This window comes from Sciurus carolinensis, chromosome 17, assembly GCF_902686445.1.
Source record: "Sciurus carolinensis chromosome 17, mSciCar1.2, whole genome shotgun sequence".
In the NCBI taxonomy this organism is placed as follows: Eukaryota; Metazoa; Chordata; class Mammalia; order Rodentia; family Sciuridae; genus Sciurus; species Sciurus carolinensis.
Genome location: NC_062229.1, coordinates 5,165,276 through 5,192,897, shown reverse-complemented (window position 1 = coordinate 5,192,897; position 27,622 = coordinate 5,165,276). Strand labels below are relative to the sequence as shown.

At 51.0% G+C, this 27,622-nt stretch overlaps 1 protein-coding gene across 1 annotated transcript in view; it reads left to right on the top strand.

The window, feature by feature from the left end:
• Positions 1 to 26,476, top strand: part of Fbn3 (fibrillin 3) — a 54,088-nt gene extending 27,612 nt beyond the window's left edge. Inside the window, exons 38-63 of the mRNA XM_047531358.1 lie at positions 2,619 to 2,744; positions 3,107 to 3,256; positions 4,478 to 4,549; positions 6,069 to 6,194; positions 6,485 to 6,610; positions 7,064 to 7,189; positions 7,524 to 7,640; positions 9,075 to 9,203; positions 9,722 to 9,841; positions 10,816 to 10,941; positions 11,803 to 11,955; positions 12,046 to 12,111; positions 12,273 to 12,398; positions 12,803 to 12,922; positions 13,046 to 13,168; positions 14,265 to 14,399; positions 14,520 to 14,645; positions 15,553 to 15,759; positions 15,937 to 16,062; positions 17,070 to 17,192; positions 17,462 to 17,578; positions 21,046 to 21,174; positions 21,253 to 21,372; positions 22,760 to 22,994; positions 24,133 to 24,280; positions 25,741 to 26,476. Of these exons, the coding sequence (XP_047387314.1) occupies positions 2,619 to 2,744; positions 3,107 to 3,256; positions 4,478 to 4,549; positions 6,069 to 6,194; positions 6,485 to 6,610; positions 7,064 to 7,189; positions 7,524 to 7,640; positions 9,075 to 9,203; positions 9,722 to 9,841; positions 10,816 to 10,941; positions 11,803 to 11,955; positions 12,046 to 12,111; positions 12,273 to 12,398; positions 12,803 to 12,922; positions 13,046 to 13,168; positions 14,265 to 14,399; positions 14,520 to 14,645; positions 15,553 to 15,759; positions 15,937 to 16,062; positions 17,070 to 17,192; positions 17,462 to 17,578; positions 21,046 to 21,174; positions 21,253 to 21,372; positions 22,760 to 22,994; positions 24,133 to 24,280; positions 25,741 to 26,067 (3,599 nt within the window). The 3' untranslated portion in view covers positions 26,068 to 26,476. The remainder of the gene's footprint in view (positions 1 to 2,618; positions 2,745 to 3,106; positions 3,257 to 4,477; positions 4,550 to 6,068; positions 6,195 to 6,484; positions 6,611 to 7,063; positions 7,190 to 7,523; positions 7,641 to 9,074; positions 9,204 to 9,721; positions 9,842 to 10,815; positions 10,942 to 11,802; positions 11,956 to 12,045; positions 12,112 to 12,272; positions 12,399 to 12,802; positions 12,923 to 13,045; positions 13,169 to 14,264; positions 14,400 to 14,519; positions 14,646 to 15,552; positions 15,760 to 15,936; positions 16,063 to 17,069; positions 17,193 to 17,461; positions 17,579 to 21,045; positions 21,175 to 21,252; positions 21,373 to 22,759; positions 22,995 to 24,132; positions 24,281 to 25,740) is intronic.
• Positions 26,477 to 27,622: the final 1,146 nt, after the last annotated feature.

The following is a 27,622-nucleotide window of genomic DNA, read 5'->3' as shown; positions in this document are numbered from 1 at the left end:
CATTTGTGTCTTTGGATCTAAAGTGAGTGTCTTGTAGGTAGCATCTAGTTGGATCATGTTTTAATTTTTTTGTCCATTCTGTCAATGTTTACCATTTCTTTGGAGAGTTTAATCCATTTACATATTATTACTGATAAGGAAGGGCTTACATTTGCCATTTTGCTATTTATTTTCTACATGTGTTGTATTTTTGTTGTTGTTGTTTCATTTTGTTTTGTTTTGCAGTGCTGGGGATTGAACCCTGGGCCTCACACACATGAGGCAAGTGAACCCTGGGCCTCACTTGCCTCATACTAGGCAAGTGCTCTACCACTGAGCCACACCCCTAACCCTCTTATCTTTTTTGTTTCCTTTTTGATGGATTGATTATTTTCCTAGTGAACCATCTTAATTTCCTTCTTGCTTTTTTTTTTTTTTTTTTTTCCTGTATCCTTTTAAAGTTCCTTTCTTGATTGTTGCTCTGGGATTGCAATTAACATCTTAATTTTGCAACAATCAAATTTGAATTAATATTAACTTAATTTCAATGGTGTATAAAAGCCTGCTCTTTACAACTCCAACCTTCCCCTTCATGTTGTTATCGTCACAAATGACATCTTTATAAAATGTTTGCCCATTAACCATTATTGATAATTGCTTTTAGCCAGGTGTGGAGGCACACACCTGTCATTCCACCTACTTAGGCAACTAAGAGAGGAGGTTTGCTTGAGTCCAGGAGTTTGAGGCCAGCCTGGGCAGCATATTGAGACCTCCATACACTTTCATCTTTTGAATCATAGAGGGAAACAATAGGAATTAATAACCCAAAATGCTGAGTTCTCTCTTTACCTATGTAACCACCTGTTTCACTGGATGTTACTTCTCCATATGAGTTTGTGTTACTGTCTAGTGTCTTTTCATTCCATTTGGAGGGCTCCCTTTAGTATTTCTTGTAAGGCCTACTAGAGATGAACTCCTTCGATTTTTGTTTATTTCAGACTGTCTTAAATTCTCCTTCATTCCTGAGGGATAGTTTTGCCAAATATAGAATTCTCAGTTGACAGGTTTTTTTTGTGGTGCTTTAATCCATCTCACTGTTTTCTGGCCTCATGGTTTCAGGAGAGAAATTGCCGAGGATCCCTTGTGTACAGCATGTCACTCCTCCCTTCCTGCTTTTAAGATTCTCATGCCTGCTGTGGCCAGAAGGGAGGGATGTGACAACGTCTGGGGCACTTAAAAATGCCAGAGCATTCTCTTATGACAGCATGGTTGTTATTTCTTGTAAATTATTTGTTGCAAGGTTTCGACAGGATTCTAGAGTTCTGCAAATGTTGATTTCCTGTCCAGATTTTGCCTGCTTGATTTGCTCTTGTAAAGCAGTGGAGCCCAGGAGTTCCCTGCTCTGCCATTTTGGGTGATGTCACTCTTAGTGTTAACAGTTCATCACCTGTTTTTTATACAACCTGCTAACTAAGATTTTTTTTTTTTTGTATATTTTAAACGGTTGGGAAAAAATCAAAATAATATTCTCTGACACATGAAAATTATATGAAATTGAAATTTTAGGGTCCATAGTAAAGTTTCCTTGGAGCACGGGCAGTATCACAGTTTATTTGCACACTGTAACTGCTTTTATACTGCAGTGACAGGCCAGATAATCATGAGAGAGTCCATTTGATTCAGAAAACTGCAAAAGAGTGTGGCCCTTTACGGCAAAATCCCGCCTCTGGACAGGAGGAATTGATGAGGTTTTAAATCAAGACCCCATCCCAGGATACAGTGGTCCTCCTTGCCCATCTTTGGCCTCCTGTGATTTCACTTACCCATGGTCAATGCAATCTGAAAATATCGAATGGAAAATTCTAGAAATAAACTATTTGTAAGTTTTAAATAACATTTATTACAGCATACGGTCATAATTGTTTCATTTTATTAGTAGTTATTATTGTCAATGTCTTACTGTGCCTACTTTTAAAAAATTAGGCTTTATCATCGGTGTGCATATATAGGAAAAAAATACAGATGGATACTCTCCCCAGTTTTAAGCATTCACAGAGGCCCTGGAGGAGTGTCCGCTTTCTATCACTAAGACCAAAATACCTGACAAGATCAACTTAGAGGAGAGAAAATTTATTTTGGCTTCCAGTTTCAGAGGACTCAGTCCACAGTCAGCTGGCTCCAAGTCGGGAACATTGTGGCAGAAGGGCGTGGTGGAAGAAAGCTCGATTCATGACAGCCAGGGAACAGAGAGGGAGGGACGGGGCCAGGGAGAGGGTGAACCCTTCCAGGGCGTGTCCCCATGACCTACTTCCTCCATGTAGTCCCACCCCCCAGCAGACCATTCAGCCATCAGTCGATGGATCCATGATTCAATCACTTTCCCAAAGACCCCCACCTCTGCAGAGGGGACCTTGCTTTCAACGTGAGACTTTAGTCTTTTAGTAGAAGTGCTACAGTAAGCGTTTATTTAATGTCATGTTATGTTTTCTCACATCCCTAAAGTGTCTGTATAATTTTAAGCTGATTTCGAAACCAAATCGAAGCCCACTGACGTGCCCATCTATGGGCCTGGATAGGCGTTACCTGGAGAGTTCCTGGACAGTGCCCGAATGCCCCCTCCGCTCTTGCCGCCCCCGCAGATATCAATGAATGCTCCACACACTCGGGCATCTGTGGCCCTGGCACATGCTACAACACCCTGGGGAACTACACCTGTGTCTGCCCTGCAGAGTACCTGCGAGTCAACGGAGGCAACAACTGCATGGGTAGGAAGTGTGATTGACGGGGGCTGGCGGTTGCTGTGGCAGCGCCTGGGTTTGGGAGGAACTGCCTCTAAGCCTTGGAAGAGTGCAAAGAGTTGTGTTTGGGGGAAAGAGAGGAAGAGCGAGTGTATCTGAAGTGCTGATATGTGCCAGTGAACAAGGCTGCAGGACTGCCATGAACAGTTGCCCAGACCGTGTACTACCCAACAACCGCTAAACTATGAATGGTACCCCTGAGTGCACTGGGGGAGAAACACCAAGCCAGTTTTGTTCAAATGGATTCATGAATGAGTTCCTGTCTGCTTGGTCTTCTCCTCTAACCTGGGAGACCTTTTTCCACACTTTACTTCCGCACCCAACTGCAGACATGAGAAAGAGTGCCTGTTTCCGGCACTATAATGGAACATGTGGGAATGAGTTGGCCTTCAATGTGACCCGGAAGACATGCTGCTGCTCCTACAACATTGGCCAGGCCTGGAACAGACCCTGTGAGGCCTGCCCCACCCCAGCCAGCCGTGAGTTCCCCTTCCCCACCTTCTTCCCAGCCTGGCCCCTCCCAGCTTGGTTTTTAGGTAGACTCAGTATACTTAGGGCTTTTAGACTAATCTGCCTTGTTCTGATGAGCTGGAGAGTCAGTTAGGTTTCCTTGTGTGGACAGTGGGCAAGGCATTCAGTCCTCCTTTGCAGACATTGAAAATTTAGCATGGAAAAAATTTTCATTGGTGGGAAAAACTCTTGAAGACACACAGAACTACTTGGTGTTTGGTACAGATACAGTTGTTTTTTTAGAATACTTTTGATCCACGGCAGGTTGAATCTGCAAAGGCAGAACCTGCAGGTATAGAGTTCTGACTTTGATTGGAGGATGAACTGCTCAGGAAGCTCAAGAGAAGGATCATCCACTGCCTGGGGCCAGAGTGACTGGGCACTGGTGTTCATCAATTGTCTGCCATAAATCCTGAAGGTTGAAGTGGGTTTCACCAGGTGTCTGTTTTCTATTACTGCAACAATATACTGAGATTGGATAACTTACAAAGAATAAAGGTTTAGGTAGCTCACAGTTCTGGAGACTGGGAAGTCCAAGAGCATGGGCTGGCACCTGGTGGGGGCCTTTGTGCTGCATTACAACATGGCGGAGGGTGTCACATGGTGAGACAGAGCAAGCATGCCAGCTCAGGTCTCTCTTCCTCTTACAAAGCCACTAATGCCTTTATGTGGGCCCCACCCTCAAAACCTCATCAAAACCCTCACCACCTCTCAAAGGACTCACTTCTGAATGCCATCAGTATAGGATTTTGGGGATTCTGTTTCCAACACATGAACTTTTGGGGGACACATTCAAATGATAGCGCTGGGCAGGGCAAGGAAGAAGGGCTCTTGGGGCTGGGGGAGCAGCCCAGGCAGAGGGGCAGCAGCTTGGAGGAGTGGGTTGTACTCAGATAAGCAGGTCCACTGGTGTCCCCAGTGCAGGAGTTTGCTGGAGGGATGATGGGGATGATGAAGGTCTTGAGATGCTAGTTGAACAACCTGTGTGTTTTGATAAGGACCAGGGGTATGGTTGGTGTTGCCCATGCTGGCAAGAGACAGCCAAGTCCCACCTGGGTGTTGGGAAGTCACTGCACAGGTGTGTGGCAACCAGGGAGGAGGCAGAGGCTGAGGGATGGTGAGCGTCCAGGTGAGGGCTGGGCTGCAGGGGGCAGAGGTCCCGGGCTGCAGCTCTGTTCTCCTCTGGCCAGCTGACTACCAGGTCCTGTGTGGGGACCAAGTCCCGGGCTTCGTCATTGACATCCACACGGGGAAGCCCCTCGGTGAGTGGCCGGGACCCTTGCCTCTCTGAGTGCCCTGCACGGAGTCTCCTCTCCTCACCCCACAGCCCTTTCTTTCCACCCTCTCTCCCCATCCTCCCCTCACCCCTCTTCCTTGAACCTCTAACTCCCCTGGAATTTTGCTCCTAAATACTTCCTTCTTCCATTCTTTTTTACAGTGAAGGTATTTTTATAAAACTGTCCGTCATTTTTGAACAACTGTAAAATACATATAATAAAATTTATCATAACAATTTTTTAGTGCCCAGATCAGTGGCATTAAGCAGTTCACATTCTCCTGTGACCATCTTCACTGTTGTGTCCAGAACTTTCTCACCTCCCAAAACTGAACCTCAGTCCCCATTCAGCACTAACTCTTGTCCCCTCTCAGCCCGGCCTGCTCTAGGGAGCTCCTGTGAGTGGACTCATGCAGAGTTTGCCTTTTCGTTTAGGGACTAATGACAAGGAAAGACTCTGTACATGTTCGGTACAAAAAGATTTTAAAATTTTTGCAAAATGTAGTTGAAGACGCAGCAACTTCAGAGACAGGCCAGCTGTGTGTGTGTGCATGCCCATTTAAAGGGACTCATTGAAGCTGGGTGCAGTGGTGTATACCTATAATCCCTACTACTCAGGAGGCCGAGGTAAGAGCTTCGCAAGTTCGAGGCCAGCCTGGGCAACTTGATGAGACCTTGTCTCAGGATAAAATAAAAAGGGCTGGAGACGTAACTCAGTGGTAGAGCACCCCTGGGTTCAATCCCCAGTACCAGAAAAAATATTATTTTAAGTTAAGTGCCCAACTCAGTGGATTTGGTGCATTCAGAGCCATGCAGCCATCCCCTCAAGGATTAGAGCATTTTCGTTATGCAGAGAGAAACCCTGTCCCCACTAGCAGTCATGGGCCCTCTCCCAGCCCCAAGACAACTGTCAGTCTTTCTGTCTCCACAGATTTGCCAATTCTGGGCACTTCTATAAATGCAGTCCTACTATATTTGCTTTTTTTTTTTTTTTTTTTTTTTTTTTTTTGTCTGACTTCTTTTACTCAATGTCATTTTCAGGGTTAGATCCTGAAAAGCAGGGTGTTAGGTCACAGGAACTGTGCTTTCTTTCTTTTGTTTTTTTTTTTCAGTACTGGGGATTGAACCTTGATCCTTACATATGCTAAGCAGGTGCTTTACCTGTGAGATACATCCCCAGCCCTTTCTTAAATTTTACTGTGAGACAGAGTCTTGCTAAGTTGCCCAGGCTGGTCTGGAATTTGCCATCCTCCTGCCTCAGCCTCCCATGTTGCAAAATGTGCATTTTCAATAGAAAGTGAGGCTCTCTCCTGCTCTCGTTTTTCCTCCCACATCCTGACCTCTTTCTGGTGTGAGTGGATGTGTTTTGGCTGAGCAAGATTTTTGGACCATGTGCTGGTCTCTGGCCTCATCTATCAGACTGCATGGCCAGTGGGACCTCTACTTCAGGGTCCCCAGAAGGTCCCCGGGGCTAGGCTACTCTTGATGGCTCTTACTGTCCCCAGACATTGATGAGTGTGGGGAGATTCCAGCCATCTGTGCCCACGGCATCTGCATCAACCAGATCGGGAGCTTCCGCTGCGAGTGTCCCATGGGCTTTGGCTACAACAGCGTCCTGCTGGCCTGCGAAGGTGCCTCCCCACCCCTACCCCCACCCTGTCCCCGGTCCTGGATGGTCCTGGATGGTCCAGGATGCCGTTCCCCACTGTGCACTCTGACTGAGTCACGTACACTCTGTAAGCCTCAGTTTCCCCGTCTGTTTGCTGGGCTGACACCTCCCTGAGCATCTCCATCTCAAGTGGCCACCCTCCCTCCAGTTCTGGTGGTTTACAGAGATGACCTGCTGCAAAGCTGGGTTTGGGGTTTGATTCTTCCAGGGTGGCTTCTCTCTCACCCCCACCCCGTTTGCTGGATTCCCCAGATGTGGACGAGTGTGCCCGCGGGGAGGGCCCCTGCCGGAGGAATGCAGACTGCATCAACGTCCCTGGCAGCTATCGTTGCGAATGTGCCCGAGGGTTCAAGCTGTCGCCCAGCGGGGCCTGCGTGGGTGCGTGGGGCCGCCAGGGAGACAGAGGCCCGACCCCAGCACGGCAAAGGGAAGGGAAGGAGGCGGGCTGTGGCCTGCCATGACTTGGCGGAGGATGACTCCTTTTCCTTGTCTGTACAAGGAAAGGGAAGGCAAGCTGGAAGCGCCCGTCTCGGGTGGGTGCTGAGGTGGGTGCTGAGGACTGAACCTGGGCCTCCTGCTGCTGACCTGTGCTCTGTGGCTGTGCTGGTCCCCTAGCCCTGAGAGCACCTGTTTACAGGGTCGAGTTGGGTGTGACCGGACGGGGTTAAGAACAATGCTGGCAGCTTGAGGCCGCTGGTGGGAGCTGGCACACGGCACTTCAGGGCAGGATCTGGCTCTGCTGCAGCAGGGGACAGCTCAGGGAGAGAGGGATGAGGCTGATCCTCTGTGGGGTGGGGAGTTTGGGGACACCATGCTGCCTGCACCCCCCAGGACGGAACGAGTGTTGGGAGATTCCCAATGTCTGCAGCCACGGCGACTGTCTGGACACGGAGAGCAGCTACCTGTGCCTGTGCCACCGCGGCTTCCAGGCATCGGCGGACCAGACTCTGTGCATGGGTGAGAGCCCCTTCTGCTCCCTTCTCTCAGGCCAGGCTCTGCCTGGGGTCTGCACCTCCCCTGGAGCGGGGATGGCTCCTCCAACCATCCCAATTCACAGACAGACCCAGGTTTGAGTCCTGGCACTAAGACCTTGGGCAAATGACATTCTCATTTCTCTCCTGCCTCCGTTTTCTCATCTGTAAAATGAAGATCGTAAATAGTACCAGTGGACCTTCCCAGTCATCTGGGAAGGGTTAGGTGCAGGGGAGCCAGGGTGAGGTCAGCCAGGTCCCTGTCCCTGAGCCACCCAATGCCTAGGGCAAATTGGCAGGTTTGTGGGTTTTGCTCTCAGACCTCGATGAGTGTGACCAGCAGCCATGTGGAAATGGGACCTGCAAGAACATCATTGGCTCCTACAACTGCCTGTGTTTCCCCGGCTTTGCAGCAACACACAACGGGAATTGTGTGGGTGAGCTGGCTGGGTTGGTGGGGAGGGCCCGGTGTTCTCCACAGCATAGTAGATCCATGGTCTGAGGGCTCCTCTGAAACAAAAGATCTTGATCCTGAGCAAACTCAGGGGTTGGAGTTTCCTCTGAAAATGAGTTAACCACAAAATTCTCCATACCCATTCAATTGTCCAGTAGCAGTGGGGGTCCTCATGGGAGTCCCATGTCAGAGTTTATGCTGAGGCTGATGGGAGGCAGATAGACAGCACCGTTCAATGCTATGAATTTGCCTCTAAGTGCTCTCTTAACTGCATCTCACAAATTTTAATATGTTTTCATTTCCATTTAATTTGAAATATTTTCTAAGTTTTCTTATGCTTTCTTCTCTGGTGAAATTATAAGACTGAGAAGGGAAGAGTGAAAGCAAGACCTTGGTGGTATGGCACTACCCAATTAAGTGCACTGGGTAAAAGCATGAACTCCAAGGTCAAGAAGCATGAGTTCAAATCCCAACTTTGCCACCTACAAGCTGTGCGACCCTAGATGAGTCATTTACTTCCTCATGCCTCCATTTCCTTATCTGTAAAATAGGGATTTATAGTAGTACTTACCAGAGAAAATATCACACTACATAGGCTTCTCAACAGAAATATTACCTGAAATAAAGAGAGACATTATATATTGAGCAGGAGGCTAATTCACTGAGAAGACATAATCATAAGGACATAAGTAACCAACAGTAGAACTTCAAAACATATGAAGTGAAATTAATAGGCCTGAAATAGAAATAGAAAAATCCATAATTATAGTTGGCAACCTCAACATGCCCCCTGCAGTAGCAGAGAGAACAAGTAGGTGTAAAGTCAGTTATGATACAGAATATATAGACAGTTAACAATACTGTCAACTACTTTGACCTGAATGGTATTTATAGAACATTCTAGAATATATATTCTTCTCAAATACACATGGACAGTCACCAAGGAATATTTGCCATATTTGGGGCAATATTCTGGTTTGTTAAAGTAACCCTTAACAAATTTTAAAGAATTGAAGTCACACAAAGCAAGTCCTCAAGAAGTAAGAGAATGAAACTGGAAATCAATCACAGAGAGATACCCAGAAAGTCCCAAAGTATTAGGAAATTAATCAATGTACTCTTAAATAACCCATAGATCAAAGGAGAAATCATAAATGAAATTGGAAAATATTTTTAATTAAATGAAAATAAACACATGACATCAAAATATGTAGGATGCAGCTAAGAGAGAACTTAGAGGAAAATTCATAGCATTATAATGCTTGTGTTGGCAAATATCAGTTCCTACTTCATACGGTAGTAGGAAGGTTAATATAGAGTCTATACATGAGTGCTCAGTAAAGTGAAGGAAGTACAAGGTAGGCTCGGCTCCGTCCAGCTCCTTGGTTGACCCTATCTGCTCATCTTCCCTCTGCAGACATTGATGAGTGTACCACTCTGAATGGGCAGGTGTGCCGATTTGGCCAATGCCTTAACACAGCCGGGTCCTTCAACTGTCTTTGTCAGGAGGGCTTCGAGCTCACGGCCGATGGGAAAAACTGTGTGGGTGAGTCTCGTCACAGTGCTGGGACCCATCTCAGCCGGTCCTTGCTCCACATTTACCTGAAGTTGGTACTTTTGAGTGAGTGTGGTTCTATTTGGTATCCATGCATAAAAGGTATTAAAAAAAAATAAACCAGTACATTATATTTTCATAGTTTTGTGATTTAGGATGAAACTGTCTTGAAAATGTAAGTTTTCTGAAGTCAGGAATAGTAGAGGTACTAAACAGATGCCAGGAAAATCCCAGAGGAATCTCCAAGTGGCTCCATATTAGGAACTTTGCTCCCTCTTCCCCACTGACACCATCTGGCTCTCCCTATAACCCCCCAGGACCAGATAATTCTTCCCGTGCTACCTGTTTTCTGGAATCTTAGCCTTTCCCTTGGACCCAGAATTGCCACTGGAAGGGCTTCTCCTGGGTTCCTCAGCCACCATGCAGTGACAGCAGGTGTTGGCCCCAGACCTGGGTGAGCCCTCTGCATCCTCTCTGGTGCTGGGATTCCCTCCTTCTCCTTTCCACAGACACCAACGAGTGTCTCAGCCTTGCAGGAACCTGCCTGCCAGGCACTTGCCAGAACCTTGAGGGCTCGTTCCGCTGCATCTGCCCTCTTGGCTTCCAGGTGCAGAGCAACCACTGCATAGGTGAGTGTCCAGCACAACCTCCCAGCTCTGGGGCTAGAGAGGTGCCTCTGGTTCTCTGTTTGTCTGTCTGTAAAATGGGATTACCAGTTGGGATAACAGTGAGATGTAAAAGCACTTAGCACAGCACCAAACACAGCTCCGTACACTGTTATCATTATTAATGGTGCTGCACCCCTGGCTCAGGACTTTCTCTAGGGCCCACAGGCTTCCTTGTGAATCCTACAAAGTGGACTTGGGTTTGGGGGTCTCACTGCACCTCAGGAATCTAATAGTAGGACTTCTTACTCAATGAATGGTGGTCAAGGACCAGTCTGGCCCAAGTTCCACTGATGTAATCACCCATAAGCATGACTGTACACTCTGGACTAATCCAAATCAGTCTGGTCTGACCTGTATGGTCCATTCATTCACTTGGGTTAGTCTCATTCCATGTGGGCTAACCTGGACCATTCTGGCCTGAGCAGATAGGCTAGTCTCATATAGTCTGGGCTGACTTGCATTAATCTGGTCTGGACCCATGGCCCCTTGTCCTACCTTTCATCTGGGCTAGCCTTACATAATCTAGGTTAACCTGAACCTGTCTTTCTTGAGCAGGTGGGCTAGCTTGTATAATCTGGGCTAACCTGGACCAGTCTGGCCTGACCTCTTCTGGTTTATTCTCTCTAAGCTAACCTGATACAAAGAGCTAATTCCATCTAGTACAGGCTAACTTTATCCAGTTTGGGTTAGCTTTGTACAATTTTGGTCTTGAACAATGAACTTTTCCAGACCATGACTCCTACTTCTCCTGGGAAAGACCCCCCCACCCCATACACACTGCCACCCAATGCTGCAGCTCAGACCAAGCCTCAGCTTCTTGCTCCACTTCAGCTGGGCCCCAACTCTTTCTGCCCGTCTTCACATCCAAGGCCTCCTCACCCTGGTGCAGGTCCTCCTTGCACCCCTCCCCCTAGCTTATGTCCCCGCCCTTCCAGACATTGACGAGTGCTTGGAGGAGCCCAACCTCTGCCTCTTTGGCACCTGCACCAACAGTCCCGGGAGCTTCCAGTGCCTCTGCCCACCTGGCTTTGTCCTCTCTGACAACAGGCACCGTTGCTTTGGTGAGCACCCAGGGCTTAGGGGAGAGGGTGGTGGGAGATGAGGCGAGGAGGGCTTGGATCACCCAGAAAGGAGGGCCACAGTTTCTTGTCTGACACTCCAGGAGCATTAGTGTCTCTCTGCATTAGTGGGGTTATCCCAGTCCAGGCAGCCTTTTGGCCAGACTGACCTCTTCTACACAGGGCTAACTTGGTCCATCCCTGGCTAGCGTAGTCCCCTGGGTTGTTCAGTATTAACCAGAGTCTCTCTTGCCATGCAGGTGTTGTCTAGTTTCAGGTAGCTTAGGTCACTCTGGGCTGGCTTCATCTCAGCTGGGCTAGGCTTACCCAACTTGATCTAGCCTTTTCTCATAGGTTAGGGGCAGCAAGGGCGACAGCAGAGTCGCAGTTCAACTCAACCAGTTATGGTGGCCCAGGGCCCAGTGGTGAGCCACACCCCAACATGCTGAGTGTTGGTGGAGTCGAGGTCTAGGGGTTTGAGGTCTGAAGTCAAGGTTCCCCCCACTCTCGGTAATCAGTTTCTTTACCTCTTGAGGAAGGGGCTTCTGATTCAGTAACATCAAGACAAGTTTGTCCGTTCTTCCAGGTGCAGGGACACCCAACAGCCATGAAGTAGATTAGAACATTGCTGGGATTCAGGGCTATCCTGCCAAAGTCCCAGGGTTGATCCCCATTGGCCCAGGGTGGATCACGTGTTCATTCCTGAGCCAATCACCGTGACCAGGGGGCGTGATGTGTTCTGATTGGTTGCTAGTACGCCTGCCTCTGCTAATTCATGGACTGGGGTGGAGGAGGGGAGTGCACAGGTGTGCGGAATGATGGTTTTATCACCTTAACACGCAAACGGCCTACCCTCTCCCACAGACACAAGGCAGAGTTTCTGCTTCACACATTTTGAGGCTGGAAAGTGCTTGGTGCCCAAAGCTTTCAACACCACCAAGACGCGGTGCTGCTGCAGCAAGAGGCCTGGAGAGGGCTGGGGCGACCCCTGTGAGCTGTGTCCTCTGGAGGGCAGTGGTGAGTCCGCTCTGACCCTGCACTCTGACCCTGGGGGCTGTGACTGGCCCTCGACTCTGACGCTCTTTCTGAAACCCTCTCCCTGCCCAGCTGCCTTTCAGGAGCTCTGCCCCTTTGGCCACGGGGCAGTTCCAGGTCCAGATGACTCTCGAGAAGGTGAGCCCCTCGCCCGGGTGCCGAGAGCCTCTCCTGAGCTACCCAGCCCTGCCCTTCTCAGCTCTGCCTGGATACCCGTCTCAGGCTCCTTCCCAGATGCACAGGTGGCCTGAGGTCCCCACAGTGATGGGTGCCCAGTCTGCAACCCTTGCCACGTGCAGATGTGAATGAGTGTGCAGAGAACCCTGGCGTCTGCGCTAAAGGCGTCTGCATCAATACTGATGGCTCCTTCCGCTGCGAGTGTCCCTTGGGCTACAGCCTGGACTTCACTGGCATCAGCTGTGTGGGTGAGTGACCAGCCCTGGCGGGCCCCTGTCACTTTCTTCAGCCTTCTCTCCCTTGTCCTTCACTCACTTGCTCAATCACCTGCTTCCCTACTGTTCGTTCGTTCCTTCGTTCATTGACCTGCTCTCCCATTCACTCATTCACCCATTCTCATTATTTTTCTATTCATTCTTGACCTTACTTGATTCCTTGCCGTTCATTCATCACTTGGTCATTCACTCATTCACCCGCTGCTCATCGCTTTTGCACTGTTCCTTGAACCTGCGCCTGGGCTTGCCCTGCAGCTAGCTTAGAGGGCAGCAGATCTTGCCCTGCCCAGTCTGTGGCAGTCCCCAGGGAGGCAGACGGGAATGTGGAGGATGGGGGTCTCTCTGCAGTTGCTGACTGCTCCTTTATCCTCAACCAGACATAGATGAATGCTCAGTTGGGCACCCCTGTGGAGAAGGCACTTGTACCAACGTTATCGGAGGCTTTGAATGTGCCTGTGCAGATGGCTTTGAGCCTGGCCCCATGATGACCTGCGAGGGTACGATGCTGCCTGCCCAGGACCTGGGATGTGCGATGGGCAGGCCTGGGGACTGGCCCCTGGGAGGGAGGAGGGTCCTGTGGGCAGACTCCACCTAGCTGACACCTCTGCTGACCTCCACAGACATTGATGAGTGCTCTCTGAACCCGCTGCTCTGTGCCTTCCGCTGCCACAACACCGAGGGCTCCTACCTATGCACCTGCCCCGACGGCTATGTCCTGCGGGAGGACGGGGCCATGTGCCGAGGTGGGCTCCACACAGGCCCCAGCGGCAGGGCCCCAGGCTCCCTACCCTGGGTCTCCTCATCCCCAATGTGTGTCAGTTATGACCTGAGCCCTGTGAGCAGGCATGGGTGCTTCCTGGGGAGGGATAGTTGTCTTAGTTCACTTTCATCTGCTGACACCGATTCCCACAGACCAGGTAATAGATAAAGAACAAAAGTGGATTTGGCTAATGTCCTGGAATCTGGGAAGCCCAAGAGTGCGGTGCCGGCCTCTGGTGGGGACCTTTGTGCCCACAACAACAGGGGGAAGGGCACCCCATGGCCGGAAGTAAAGGTGCTAGCTTGAGTCTCTCTCTCCTTGTAAAGCCACTAATGCCATCATGGAGGCCCCACTCTCCTGGCTTCATCTAGTCCTAATCCTGTCCTTGAGGTCCCAGCTCCAAACACTATTGACATATGACTTTGGGGATTAAGCTTCCAACTTGGTGAGCTTGGGGACACACCCCTATCACACCAGTGGTTCTGACTGTACTGTTGTGAGCTTTGTAGTTTTGCTGTTAAAATGGGAGAAGAACAGATCCCTGGGCCCAGAGTCCACTAGGACTTCAGAGGCTGGACCTGCCCTAAATGGCATAGGTCAGAGGGCACAGAGATCATGCCTCCCAGGGGCCATGTGCTCATGTCTGAGTTTCTTATTGTCATAACAGGGGTTGGGAAGAATTGGCATTGAGTGACTGGGCTGCTGCTAATACCCTACAATGCACAGAGACCAGCCCCCTGCCGCAAAGGACTATGTTGTCCCAAATGTCCATAGTGTCAAGGGCAGAAGATCTGAGGCTGGGGCTGGCTCCCTCCAGGGCTGTTTCAGAGTCCATGTTCAGGGGCCGGGAGGAAGCCCTGACATATCCAGCACCCCTGGCATGGGCAGGGGAGGTGGGGCTTGGGGGGCAGTCCGGAGCTTGTTGGCTGGGGCCTGGTGACTCCCTTTCTGGAAAGAACTGCAGAGCCCTCATTCTGGTCCAGCAGGGGCTGCTGGAGTGTGGGACCCAGGCCCTCTGGCCTGGGGCCAGGTCGTGGGCCACCTGGCTTTGGCCAACACCTGTCCCTGGTCACCCACAGACGTGGACGAGTGTGCAGACGGGCTGCAGGACTGCCACGCCCGTGGCATGTTGTGCAAGAACCTCATCGGCACCTTTGCGTGCATCTGCCCCCCGGGCATGGGGCCCCCGCCCAGCTCTGGGGAGGGCTGCATAGGTACGGGGGAGAGGGCAGAGCAAGAGGTCGGGCCCACCCAAGGAGGGTGCTCCAGGGCTTGGGGAGGCCGACCTGGGGACTGTGGCCTCCCCTCTGGCCTTCTTTATCCCTCCACCTCAGATGAGGATGAATGCCGTTCCCGACCCAGCCTCTGCACCAACGGCCGCTGCGTCAACACCGTGGGCAGCTTCCGGTGCGACTGTGACCCGGGCTTCCAGGCCAGCCCCACCCTGACCGAGTGCCACGGTGAGTGTGATCAGGCGTAGACCAAGTGACTGTGGCCACTCCCCACCTGTCCCTCCACTGTGCAGGAGCTCCCGAGTCAGGGGTGCAGTCAGGGAACTGGAGAGGCGCGCTGGGGTTGCTGAGCCAGTGTGGACCCAGCCATGGTGCACACATGACCACACTCCCTTCATCCTGAAGGAGCCCACTCCTCCCCTCCCGCCCTGTCTCCCACGACCCCACCAGCCCCACAGACAGACCCAGGATGAGCCCTCCCTGGATTTCCCACTTCCTGGGAGCTAAACCCAGCAGGTAACTGTCCCAGTAGCATCTGTCCTGGTGACTTGTCTGTTCCTGTTCCCACCTTCTTCTCCCCTCCCTGAGCGTGATGTCCACCCCACAACTTCAGGCCAGATGTGTGCATCCAGCTGCTTCCTGGACATCCCTGACCTTACCCCCAACAATGCAGCTTGCCCCCAAACCCTGTCTCAGTGAGGGGACCCCAAGCCAACTTCCAAGAGCAACTGGGAAGCCTCCTCTTCCTTACCCCATGTCCAGTGCCCGCTTCCCATGTGTCCCTACATGTCATTTTTCCTCATTGTCCCTGCTGTTCCATCCTGGGCACCAGTATGCCTGGTCCCCTTCCTGATGTTCCCTGCACTCCCTGCTGCCTCTCAGTCATCCATTCCCTCTGTGGCCAAAGAACGCCGCCCTTTGCTATCCACCCTCTGCAACCCAGCCCCAGGTGGTCGCTGAGTGGGTCTGTAGCTTCTGCTCCAGTCCCAGCCCACTGAGGGTGTGTGACAGTGTCCAGTGACAGTGCCTTGGAATATTTCATGCCGTGCAGATGCACCAAGCCACCGTACACCCCAGGGAGGAGGGTCCTGGATGGCACAATTCTCCGCCCACCATTCCTACCCATTCTCTGCAGACATCCGACAGGGGCTCTGCTTCTCTGAGGTGCTGCAGGCCACGTGCCAGGCTCGGTCGAGCAGCAGCGAAGCTGTGCCCAGGGCCGTGTGCTGTTGCGGTGGCGGCCGGGGCTGGGGATCCCACTGCGAGCTCTGTCCTCTGCCGGGCACCTCCGCCCACAGGAAGCTGTGCCCCCATGGCTCAGGCTACACTGCCGAGGGGCGAGGTGGGTGTCCTTGAGGTTGTTGCAAGACTGTGTGTCTGCGCTCTGGTGGGAGTAGAATGCGTTAGCCTTTGTGTGCGCATGCATGTGTGGTTTGCCTCTAGGGTGAGGACAGTGGGCAAAGGGAAGCAGGCATGCCCTACTGGCCCGCCAGCCCCTGCCCTGCCCTTTTGTCCCCAGATGTGGATGAGTGTCACGTGCTCGCTCACCTGTGCCCCCACGGTGAATGCATCAACAGCATTGGTTCCTTCCGCTGCCACTGCCAAGTTGGGTATGCGCCAGATGCGGCTGCCACTGCCTGCCTGGGTGAGCCCCAGCCCCCTGTCCCTGGGCCCCCATCTTTCTAGGACCCTGTGAATAGTCCCTGGCCCCACTTCCCTGTGTCCCTTCAAGTTTGCAAGACTCCCTTTTCATTTCCCAACCGGCAGCCATAGCCTAAGGAAACCAGAAAGTGGAGACCAGAAGCAAAGCTTTGCCCTGTTCAGGCCATGTTCCTCCTCTGGTTTCCTCCTGCTACTTTGCATCCTGAGACTCTTCGTTACATGGTGTAGTGGATTTTCACCTAAGTTAGGGGCCCCCAGACTGCAACCCAAGGGCCAAATCCAGCACTCCACTATTTTGTAAACAGCTGTTTTGGCACATAGCCACGCCCATGTTTTTAGTTACCTTTAACCGCTACTTTCCTGAAATGAAGGCTGCGTTGACTAGTTGTGACTAGGACCCTGGCCTGCAGAGCCAAACATACAGTTGCCCCTTGGTATCCAAGGAGGATTGGCTCCAAGACCGGGGCTTCTCGGGACTATTACATAAAATGGGGTAGTGTTTGCACACACATCCTCCTGTATAGTTTATTTTTAATTTATTTTTTTAGTTTTCATTTGTTTGGTTTTATTAATAATTTATTTATGGCAATAAATATTGAGCCCAGAGCCTCTCACACAGGCGAGGCAAGGCATCCCCAGCCTCCTCCTGTAACTTTAAATCTCTAGATGGCTCCCAATAACTAATACAAGGTAAATGCTAAGTGCGTAGTTGCTGTGCTGTGTTATTTAGAGAATGCTGATAAGAAAATTTGCACATGTTCAGCACAGATGCAATTCCACCCCCCTACCCCCGCCAAATCTTCAGTCCACAGTTGGTTGAATCCACAAGTACATAAGGCTGACTGTTCACTGTTTGACTTTTTACAGAAAAGTACCAACTCCTGTGTAAGTCCACAGATTTTAGGTGGCCAGAAGCTGGGAATGAGACCCCACCGCCTCAGCCCCCAGGAATGTCCGTGTGACCCCCTCACACCCTGCCATTCCCCACAGATGTGGACGAGTGCAGCCAGGTCTCCAAGCCGTGTTCCTTCCTCTGCAAAAACACAGACGGCAGCTTCCTCTGCGCCTGCCCCCGTGGCTACCTGCTGGAGGAAGATGGCAGAACCTGCAAAGGTGACATCCTTCCCTCCCACCTACACTTTCTGGGGGTGGCCCCCGTCCCCCCACACACGAATGCCCCAGGGACGCCCCCTGTGGTCTCACCCTCCACCTGTGAGGAGCTGGGGACTACGTGGGCTTTCTCCTGCCACTCCTCTGCCTGGGCCTCCACACTGAGCCCTGCCCACGCCCCGCCCTGACCCCGCCCACACGGAGCCCCGCCCCAGTCCTGGCCCCGCCCTATGCTGAGTCCCACCCTCTGAGCCCGCGGGTCTCTGATGTAGACCTGGATGAGTGCTCCTCCAGGCAGCACAACTGCCAGTTCGTCTGTGTGAACACCATCGGCTCCTTCACCTGCCGCTGTCCCCCTGGTTTCATCCAGCGCCACCAGGCCTGCTTCGGTGAGTGCCCCCGCTGCTCACATGTAGGTAGCGCACAAACCTAGCCTTCCCAAGTTTGTTCACCAAAGAAGTATCAAGCACCCAGTGTGTGCTAGACACTGGGGACATGGGAGAGGGTGGAACAAAGTGCTTGCTTCATGGGTGCTCACGTCCTGGTGGCATCTGGGACTTCCTCCCTCCTGCCCTAGGGAACTGAAAGGTCTACCCTCAGAAGTCCTCTGACCCGGGTCCTGGTCATCTCCATTTGCCCCTGACCACTTCCTCCTGGGTCTGCGTAGGGCCCCCCAGAGTGCTCCCCAAACTTCTCACAGCCCAAAGGGGAAGTTAGTTCAGAGGTCAAAGCCACAGAAGCAAATGCCACATTGTTGCTTCTTAGTGTCCTGTGGCCCAGAGGGAACCAGATTTCCCTTTGAGACTGAGCCCAGTCAAGATTGGCCCATGCAGGCACCCATTAATCCACTTAGCACCTAGTGAGCACCGACTGTGTATCAGACAGTGCTTTGACCTGAAGATGGCAAACTGCAGCCAACCATCCAAGACTAGTTTATGCTTGCTTTTATTAATAAAGTTTTATTGGCACTCAGCCTCACTTACTTTACCTGTCATCTGTGGCTGCTTTTTTGTTTTTTCTTTTCCACTATAATGACAGAGTTTTTTTTTTTTTTTTTTTCTTTTCCACTATAATGACAGAGTCCAGTTTTGCCAGCAGAGCCAAAAATGTTTACTCCTGCCATTACAGAAATAGTTTACAGAACCTTGCTATAGATCCCGGGGGTTCAGGAGAGTGACAGTTGATATTATCATGGAACTTTCCTTCTAGGAATCAGACTGCAATATTAAGTATGTCATCAGGTGTTGAGTGGCATCAAAGAGAGACACAGTACAAGCAGAGACAGGAAATTAGAAGGGAAGGGTCACAGTTTTCAAAGAGAACTCAGGTAGAGCCTCATCAAAAGGGAAGGTTTGGGCAGGGATAGAAAACAATGTGTTTCAATTCTTCTGCAACAGTAAAGCTCTTGTAATTGTGTGTGTGTGGGTGTGTGGGTGTGTGTGCAGCTGCACATGTGTGAACATGGAGGCAGGTGGACCACTGCACGTGTGTCCCAGGTGTACTATACATGTAGCAAGCTCACAAGTGTCTTCTCTCTCTAGAATAGAGTTTTAAATGCTCAGCCAGGCAGTTGATGTTGTGAGGCTCAACTACATCAGGAATCAGAAAACTTTCTGTAAAGGGTCTAAGAGTAAATATGTTCAGATTTCGATCCATGTGGTCTCTGTCACGATTTCTCAACTCTGTCATTGTAGCACCAAAGCAACCTGAGATGATACATAAACTAATAAGCATGGCTGTGTACCTATAAAACTTTATTTGCACAAACGAACGGAGGGCTGGATTTTGTCCTGCAGGACCCCAGTTTGCTAACAACTGAACTAGAAAGTCAAATACACGTGATCACAGCAGACCACCATGATGCTTGGTTCCCTTTCTGGATTCATGGGAAAGAAACAGCAGGTGGTGCTGGATGTTTCTAGCAAGAATTGGACACTTGGAGCTGGGGCTGTGGCTCAGTGATATAGCACTTGTCTATCATGTGTGAGGCATTGGGTTCGATTCTCAGCACCACATATAAATAATAAAATAAAGGTCTATCAACATCTAAAAATTTTTTTAAAAAAAGAATTGGACACTAGTTTTTCTTTTTTTCTTCTTTTCTTCTCAAGGGGATAGCTCAGGTACCCAGTTGCAGACACTGCTCCCTACCAGAAGCTTCATGTCCCCTAAGGCAATTTCTACATCCCCACAAGAATATGTCTAATGTCAAATATCTCGGTGCTCAGGAAAGGCAAAACCAGGAATTTATCATTCATTCCCTAAAACCCCTGTCCAAATGCCATTACCAGCCATGGGTCATTGCTATTACAGCAGATCTGCCTGAAAACCCAACTGTCTCGGTCATCTTAGGTTGCTGCAGCAAAATAACCACAGACTGAGAGAGTGAGATTTTGCAATTCATATCCAAAAATTTACAAATATTGGTCTCTGTGCCCAGCATTCCACTTTTAGGAACTTATTCTAAGAAAACCATCATAGACACACACCAAGTTTTACCTAGTCTTTATGTTGTTTAAGATGGCAAATAAAAAAAATAGAAAAATCCTTGTGTCCTTTAAGTCAAGCAGAGCTAATCTGCACCAACCAAAGATGAAGTGATTATTAAAATGGTGTGGGCTGAGCATGGTGTATACCTGTCATCCCAGTACTCCAAAAGCTGAGGCAGGAGGATCACAACTTTGAAGCCAGTCTGGGCAACTGAGTCAGACCCTGTCTCAAAATCAAAGAGGCTGGGGATGTGACTTAGTGGTAGAGTACCCCCATGTTCAATCCCCAGTACAGAAAAAAAAAAAACAGATATGAATAAGAATACTAAAAATAAAAATAAATAAATAAAAAGGGCTGGGGAGATAGCTCAGTTGGTAGAGTGCTTGCCTTATAAGCATAAGGCCCTGGGTTCAATCCCCAGTACCATTGGGGGAAGAAAAAAAAAAAAAAAATATATATATATATATACCGGGTACATAAACTACAGAGATTTGTTGTCTGCACTCTAGAGCCTAAGAAGTCTAAGATCAGAATGCCAGCATGGTTGCTTCCTGCTGAGAGCTCCCTTCCTGGTTTGTAGACAGCCACCTTCTTGCTGTGTCACCTCACCTCATGGCAGAGAGAGAGAGAGAGAGAGAGAGAGAGAGAGAGAGAGAGAGAGAGAGAGAGACAGCAACCTCTCTGGTGTCACCAGAGAGGTTGTTATAAGGGCACCAATGCCATCATAGGGTCCCACCCTCTGACTTCATCTAATGCTAACTTCTTTGCAGAGACCAAATACTGTCCCATTAGAAGTCAAGACTTCAACCTATGATTTTAGGAGACACAAACTTTCAGTCCATGACAGTGGCTGGTTTCACACCATTGTCAGGTCCCCTGAAGGACAAAACTCAACAGCTGTCCCCAGGTCATTTCCCCATGGGAGAAGCAAAAAGGGGTTTTGCATTGTTTTGCCTTGTTTGTTTGTTCTGGAGTACTGAGGATTGACTCAGGGCCTTGCGGGGCTAAGCATATGCTGTACCTGAGTTAGACCTCTAGTCCCCAGAGGGATCTTGGTAATCTTCTGTTCTCACACCAGGCACTGCCCTCAGCCAGTTGTATAGTCAGGTTAATTCTCACCTAAAATGCAAAGAGGAGAGGAGATTCCAGCCAAGTCCTTTATGTGCACCATCTCAGGTATTGGTCGCAATTCCATGAGGAAGGAACTGTTATGGACCTCATTTCCCTCAGGGGGAAACCGGCATGAGGTGGGGGTAGCGACCTGCTTGAAGTCACACAGTGGGTCAGGTATTAACACAGGCAGGCTGCTACCCCACATGCATCCCCTAATCACCGGGAAACCTTGCCGGTCCTCTGTCCTTTGCAGACAATGACGAGTGCCTGGCCCAGCCTGGGCCATGTGGCACCCACGGACGCTGCCACAATGCCCCAGGCAGCTTTCACTGCGAGTGCTACCAAGGCTTCACCCCAGACAGCTCAGGCCGTGGCTGTGAAGGTAGAGCGGGGTTGGGTGGGTCTAGGGCTGGGGTGGTCCTGAGCCTCTGGTCACACCCTCCCTCCCCCTCTGTCTCAGATGTGGATGAATGCAGTGGGCCCCATCACTGCCAGCACGGCTGTCAGAATGAGCTGGGGGGCTACCGTTGCAGCTGCCCCCTGGGCTTCACCCCGCATTCCCAGTGGGCCCAGTGTGTGGGTGAGTGGCAGGGGCTGGGGGGAAGCTGGGTCCCTACTGGAATCTTTCCAGAGCAGGAGACTAGGAACCACTGCCCCACTATGCTGTGACAAGCACAGCTATTTAAAAAAGCAGGCAGGTCAGTCTAGAAAGCCTCCCACTAGAGAGTCAAGGGGCACCTTAGCAAGCACAGCATAGTGTTCAAGCCCATTCCTTAGGGAGTGGTAGCCTGAAAGACACAGTTGACAAAGACTCTGAGAGCATTCCTGTGATTACTGGGAAAGAGTGCTGTGGTTGATTAGTGATGTCTGCCATGGATGCAGTGAAAAGAATGGTATTGTGGATTAGTGATGTCTACCATGGGTGCAGCAATTGTAAGGCAAGTATGCTGCATCTTTGCCATACCCATCACAGAGGCTCTCGAACTGGGGAGCTTGCATTCTGCCCCCACAAATTTCCTTTTTGTTTTGCTGCCCAAGACCTTCCTAACAGCCTCACCAACTCTCTACATTTCTCTAGTACAGTCTGACTTTCACGCTTTACCTTTGTTAGGCCCATTTGCTCTCCAGAGCCTTCTCTAGCACCTCTCCTCAGCTCCCACCCTTGGCTTCCACTGTAATGGGCACTGTGGCCTGTCCTTCCTGGACACTACCTACTTGTGCAGCCTCTGTAATGCAACCCTTCTCACCCTCCTGCGGCCTTCCAGGCACTTCCTGTCTCTCATGGTGGATCTCAGTTAAGTACCTTGTCTCCATACCCCAGGCATTTGTCCCAGGGACCTCAGGATGTCACTGACCACTGGCCTTAGCTGGCAAATCCTCATTCTCAAGTTCTTCACTTGTCTCCTCCTGTGCATGTTCTTGATCATCCCTTCCCCAACTCATCGCTGAGGACTTGCCTTTCACCAGGCCCTGAGGATGCAGAAGTGAGCCCTCAAACAGACACCATCCTTGCCTTGAGTTGTCCAGTTTAGCAGAGAAGATGGGGATCATTAGACCACTCCCTGGGTCCCCTAGGAGACATTTGAAGCATCTTGAAGCCATTTTTGATCATCACAACTCGGGGAGGGGTGCTTCTGGTACGGAGGAGATGGAGGCCTGGACACCCCACAGCAGGACAGCCCTCACCCCAGAGAATGACCCCGCCCCACCTGTCAGTTGGGGGAGAGTGCAGAGGCCTGTTCTGGAACATGCCACAATTCAGGATTTAGGGGATGTTTGGAGCAATGCTATGAAGGAGAATCGCAGGCTTTGGGGGAGGGACTCGGGGTAAAAGGGAGGAAAATAGGCAGGGGACAGAGAAGGGCAAATTCTGAGAGTCCCTGGAGAGCTTGCTGGAGGCTTTGACATTGGACTTGGACTCTGAGGGGGCAGAGCCCCCATCCCTCCTCTCCTCTTCCCTCCCACAGACAAGAACGAGTGTGCATTGTCACCTGCGGCCTGTGGCAGTGCCTCCTGCCACAACACACTCGGAGGCTTCCGCTGTGTCTGCCCCTCTGGCTTTGACTTTGACCAGGCCCTTGGGGGCTGCGAGGACGTGGACGAGTGTGCTGGACAAGGCAGCCCCTGCAGCTACGGCTGTGCCAACACGCCCGGTGGCTTCCTGTGCGGCTGTCCCAGAGGCTACTTCCGGGCTGGGCAAGGGTGAGCGATTCAAGAGGGGTGGGCAGGGGCCAGTGTAGATTCACACGGGCTGGTACACATACTGGGTATCCACCAGAAGCACGCTTTCTGCCTGTGCATGCTGGAGTGTACATGTACATGTGTGTATAGAGAACTGAACACAGGCGATTGCATCTGTGCCCATCCTCATGTGTAATGGTCCACAGTATCCTGGGTACCCACGGGTCCCACTGAGTGTGTACATGTGTATGTGTATGTGCCTAGGCTCCTGTGGCCCTATCCCTGGGGATACTCTGCCATCCATACATCCTGGTTTGTGTGTGTGAGGAAGCATGCATTGTGAGCTCTTCATGCATGCTGGCTCACTCTGTATGATCATCCCTCGTATCTGAGGGATGTCTACCAAGGATGCAGCAATTGCAAGCTAACACATCATGAGTTTGGTTCAAGGATCCCCCATGGATACCAAAATCTGATGAGGTTCAAATCCTTTTCATAAAATGGTGAACTATTTACACAGAACCTACACACATACTCTCTCAACTCTAAGTCATCTCCAGATGACTTATAGCACTGATACAAGGTAAATGCTGTGTACATAGTTGCTATAATGTATTGCTTAAGGGAATAATGGCAAGAAAAAAAAATCTGTAAGTGTTCAGTACAGATGCATCCGTCATAGGCTGAACTACATAGTACATACCAGCAACAATGGAATATTCCTGTTACCTGGGTGGTTGAATATGAGGATGCAGAACTCATGGATACAGACAACTGACTGCTCACATCCCCTAGCACATGTAGGTCCATAGGTTGCAGCAGACACATGTGTACCTGCATGTTATCCTCCATGTGTGTACGTGGGTTTACACATGTACATGCCCGTGGGCACTCAGATACATTCATCTATCCCAGCATGTGCACATCATCCCTCCTGTGTTCACATCTGTGCCCAGCTACACCAAAGGACTCACACTTTCCACTGTGCATGCATTCATACACACGGCACCTCACCAGCCCATACACACAGGCACACTTGCAAGACAGCACTTGCCCCATGGGGCAGTATAGCTCAGAATAGAATGTGAAGGTGGTAGGGGATGGTTGAGGAGGTACCATCAGCCTGCCCCTGAAAGCCATCCTCCTGATCCTTGTTCAGGCACTGTGTCTCTGGCTTGGGCTTCAGCCCTGGACCCCAGGACACCACAAATGAGGAGCAGCTCTCACCTGAAACCTGCTATGAATGCAAGATCAATGGCCTCTCCCCTCAGGACCGCAGCCGCCGCAGTGCTCACAGAAGCCACCAGGTGCCACAGGGACTGCACTGATGGGGGCTACCAAGAGGAATGCCCAAGGGTGGGAAGGAAGCTGTGGGCCCCCAAGAAAGAGCATTAGACTCCAGGTCCCAGGTTGGCCCTCATGTCATGGTGCCTGCTCAGGTCTTCCTGTACTTCCTCAGCCCTGGGTTTCCCTTGGGACTCTGGGGGACATATCCCCTGGGCAGTTTGTCTCATTCCTGATGAGGACTCAGGTACCTCCTATACTGACCCCGACTGGGTTGAGATTCTTTTGTGGATCCCCTCCTTTGGTGGCACTTGGAGGCAAGAAAAATAGGTTAGTCTCCCTAACTCTCTCTGCGCTCTGGAATGACACCCCTTACCTCCTGGCTAGTGAAACCTTCCATCAGAACCACTGCTAGCACTGCTCAGAGCAGCCAACTAACAACCTCTGCCCCAAGTTCAGCCCTGTTCGTGACTGCTGGGTTGGGCACATTGCAATGAAATCAGGATAGAGAACTGTGCTTGTGCCTTTGCCTGCAATACCTACTTTCTGCCAGTGGGTGTCGATAAGTGCATATGTCTGAGCCACACTCCTGGGAAAGGCCCAAGATTCCCAGAAGGAGGGGGCTAGGAGACAGGAATAGCTTTCACTTGAGTGTAATGGAATGCTCCGTGGACATGCAAATGAGGTGAAACAAATGGCATAGCCCAAAGTAAAGGGGAAGAAAACAGATAACCTTCTATGGGATTGGATGCGTCACCCAAGCCTGGGTAGCCTGCTATTGAAGCTCACTGGCTTATTGAGGGCGCTGTCCAGCTGCCAGGACCAGGAAGGCACTTCAGAGGAGCTCGAATAAAGAAGGATTTGTCATCTGCACACAGGGGGCTCTTAATGAGAGCCAGATGCAGGAAGTACAGAGGAAGCTAGCAGGCAGCTCTTCTGTAGTCTGGCCTTGCTCTCTTCTCTCTGGCCCAGCTGGGTGTCCTGTTTCTCTCACTGTCAGCTCTGACATCCTTTAGGGGCTCTCTTCTGCAGAAAGGCCCTTGGTCATAACACCAGGCACCCTGGGCTGCTCGAGTGACCTTTGGGACTCTGGGGCCCAGTGCCATCTGGCTGACCCTCTGATTGGGACTCTGGGGCAATACTTAATTCTTTCCACAAAGGCAGGGTCCTGACCATGGTGCTCCAGCTAAGACTAGGGGTCTAGAGTCTGCGTGTATAAAAGTGGCTGCCTGCCTTCCTGCCCTTGCTTTTCTACTGAGAACCAACCTCAGCCTATGTCCTTATGTCCTCAGCCCAGGCTGACCTCAGTCTTGCAGACAGAGGGCTAAACAGAAGTGGCCAAGGGCGGAGTACATTACCTGTAGGATCTGTTCTTCCACATTATACAGTGTTTAAAATTGCTCTGGCCATGATCCCAGGGCCCCCTACCTACCACAGCCCTGAACAACGAGCCTCTGATCACCCACCTGGTCTTTCTCCCCAGGTGAGCCTGGCTACCCTTGATGCAGAAGTCCCCCTGACCTTGGCCTTGAACCTCTCACACCTGGGCCATTCAGAGCGAATCCTGGAGCTGCGCCCTGCTCTGGAGGGTCTGGGAGGCCGGGTGCATTACGTCATCGCTCACGGCAACAAGCGAGGTTTCTTCCGCATGCATCACCTGGGTGGCCTGAGTTCCCTGCAGCTGGGGCAACGGAGGCCCAGGCCTGGAAGGTACCAGCTGGAGGTGGTGAGCGTGGCAGGGTCCCGGGGTGTCTGGCCAGGGCCGGTGGGCCGAGCCTTGCGACTGAAAGTGCAATTGCAGCTACTGTAGCTCGGAAGAGCCTCCATGGGCCCCAAAGCTCCTGTGCCATCCAAAGGTGTAGATGCTGGAACTGGGAAGGACTGGTCCCCAGTGGCAGCCGCTGATCAGGTCAAATCCTGAAACTCAGGACAAAAGGAATGCTACACTATGACCTCAGATGGGTCCAGGCACAGGATGGAGCTCTGTGCCAGCCCAGGGGACCCCAGTACTCCGTTTTTCCTGGAGACAGCTAGGTGCTATTGTCTGCACCTCCACCCCACAGTCAGGGTCAGTGGGGGCTTGGTAGTCACTATTTCTGGTCAATCTCAGGCTTAAACTTCTGTACTGCACTGTGGCCCCCCCCAGAGGGTTGGTGGGATGTGGGAATGGGTGGCTGGGGTGAGCATAGAGCTCATCCCTCAGAGCAAAAAGGGGAGCCCTGGCTCCACAGAGCTAGTGACTGGCCAGCATGTTTGTTCCCCTGGGGCCTGGGCTGGGGGTGAAGGATGCTTTTATATCAAAAGTGGAAACAACAATAAAGTTATTTTGGGTTAAATCTGCCTGCCTCTTCGCAAGTTCTCTCATAAGTAGATGCTGTCCTCTGCAGAGCCACATAAAGCCCCTGCCTGGGAGAGCCAAAGGACCCAGGCTGACCTCTGCAGCCCCCAAGGGGCCCAGGTTTGGGAAAGGATGGGCTTCATCCCAGGACTCTGAAGAGAAAGGGTAGTGAGAGGCTCGCCGGAAGGGTTCTGCCAACCTCAGGCCTGTGCGTTTGGCACAAACCCAGAACCAGGCTGTGAGTGGCAGCTGCTGGCAGCCCTGCAGGTTCCTCAATCATGATGATAATGGCCAGTCTGTTCTACGTATCAACACCGCTCTCAGTACTTCACCATTATTAACAATTTGGTCATCACTTGATCCCAGTGGAATGGTGGTATTATCGGCCCCATTTTACAGAGAGGAAAGCTATGGCTCAGAGGTTAAGCAACTCTGGCCAAAGTCAGGCCAGACTGAAAGTCAGGGAGCTGTGCCAGCACCTGAATTGTCAATCACCATCCCACTCTGATTCCAGGCCTTGGGAATTTTGCCTCAGCTACAGAAAAGAAATCAAGTCCTGAGAATGCGAATAAGCAAAACCTTTACTGGGAAGGGAGACTTTTCTGGTTGACTGGAACAAAAGGAAGGACTTATTGGTTGCAGGCAGGGGTGGGCTGGGGCTTGGGAATGTTAATTGGCTTCAGGTGAACTTTGACCAGTGCAGGCACTTGAACCCCAGATCCTTACCCTGTGATAAGGATGTTAAGTGAAAGGGCAAGTGGCAAGTTGAAGGCTCTAGCACCAGCCGTTGGGGTGTCTCCTCGGAGCTGCACCCTCAGCACTGAAGGGTCATGGTGAGCACACTGGCTCTTAAAAGGCACCTGGTCTTTAAAACCAGTAAGACTGTTTGAGGGTGGGCAGACGGGGCACACTTGGTATTTGCAAACTGTGAGCTAAGGTGGAATCTTAATGGTTGTCAGGCTATGAACCCAACCCACCTGGGGGGTGCATTTGCCTTTGTCCCTGACTACCTGGCTCCAGGTTGGGC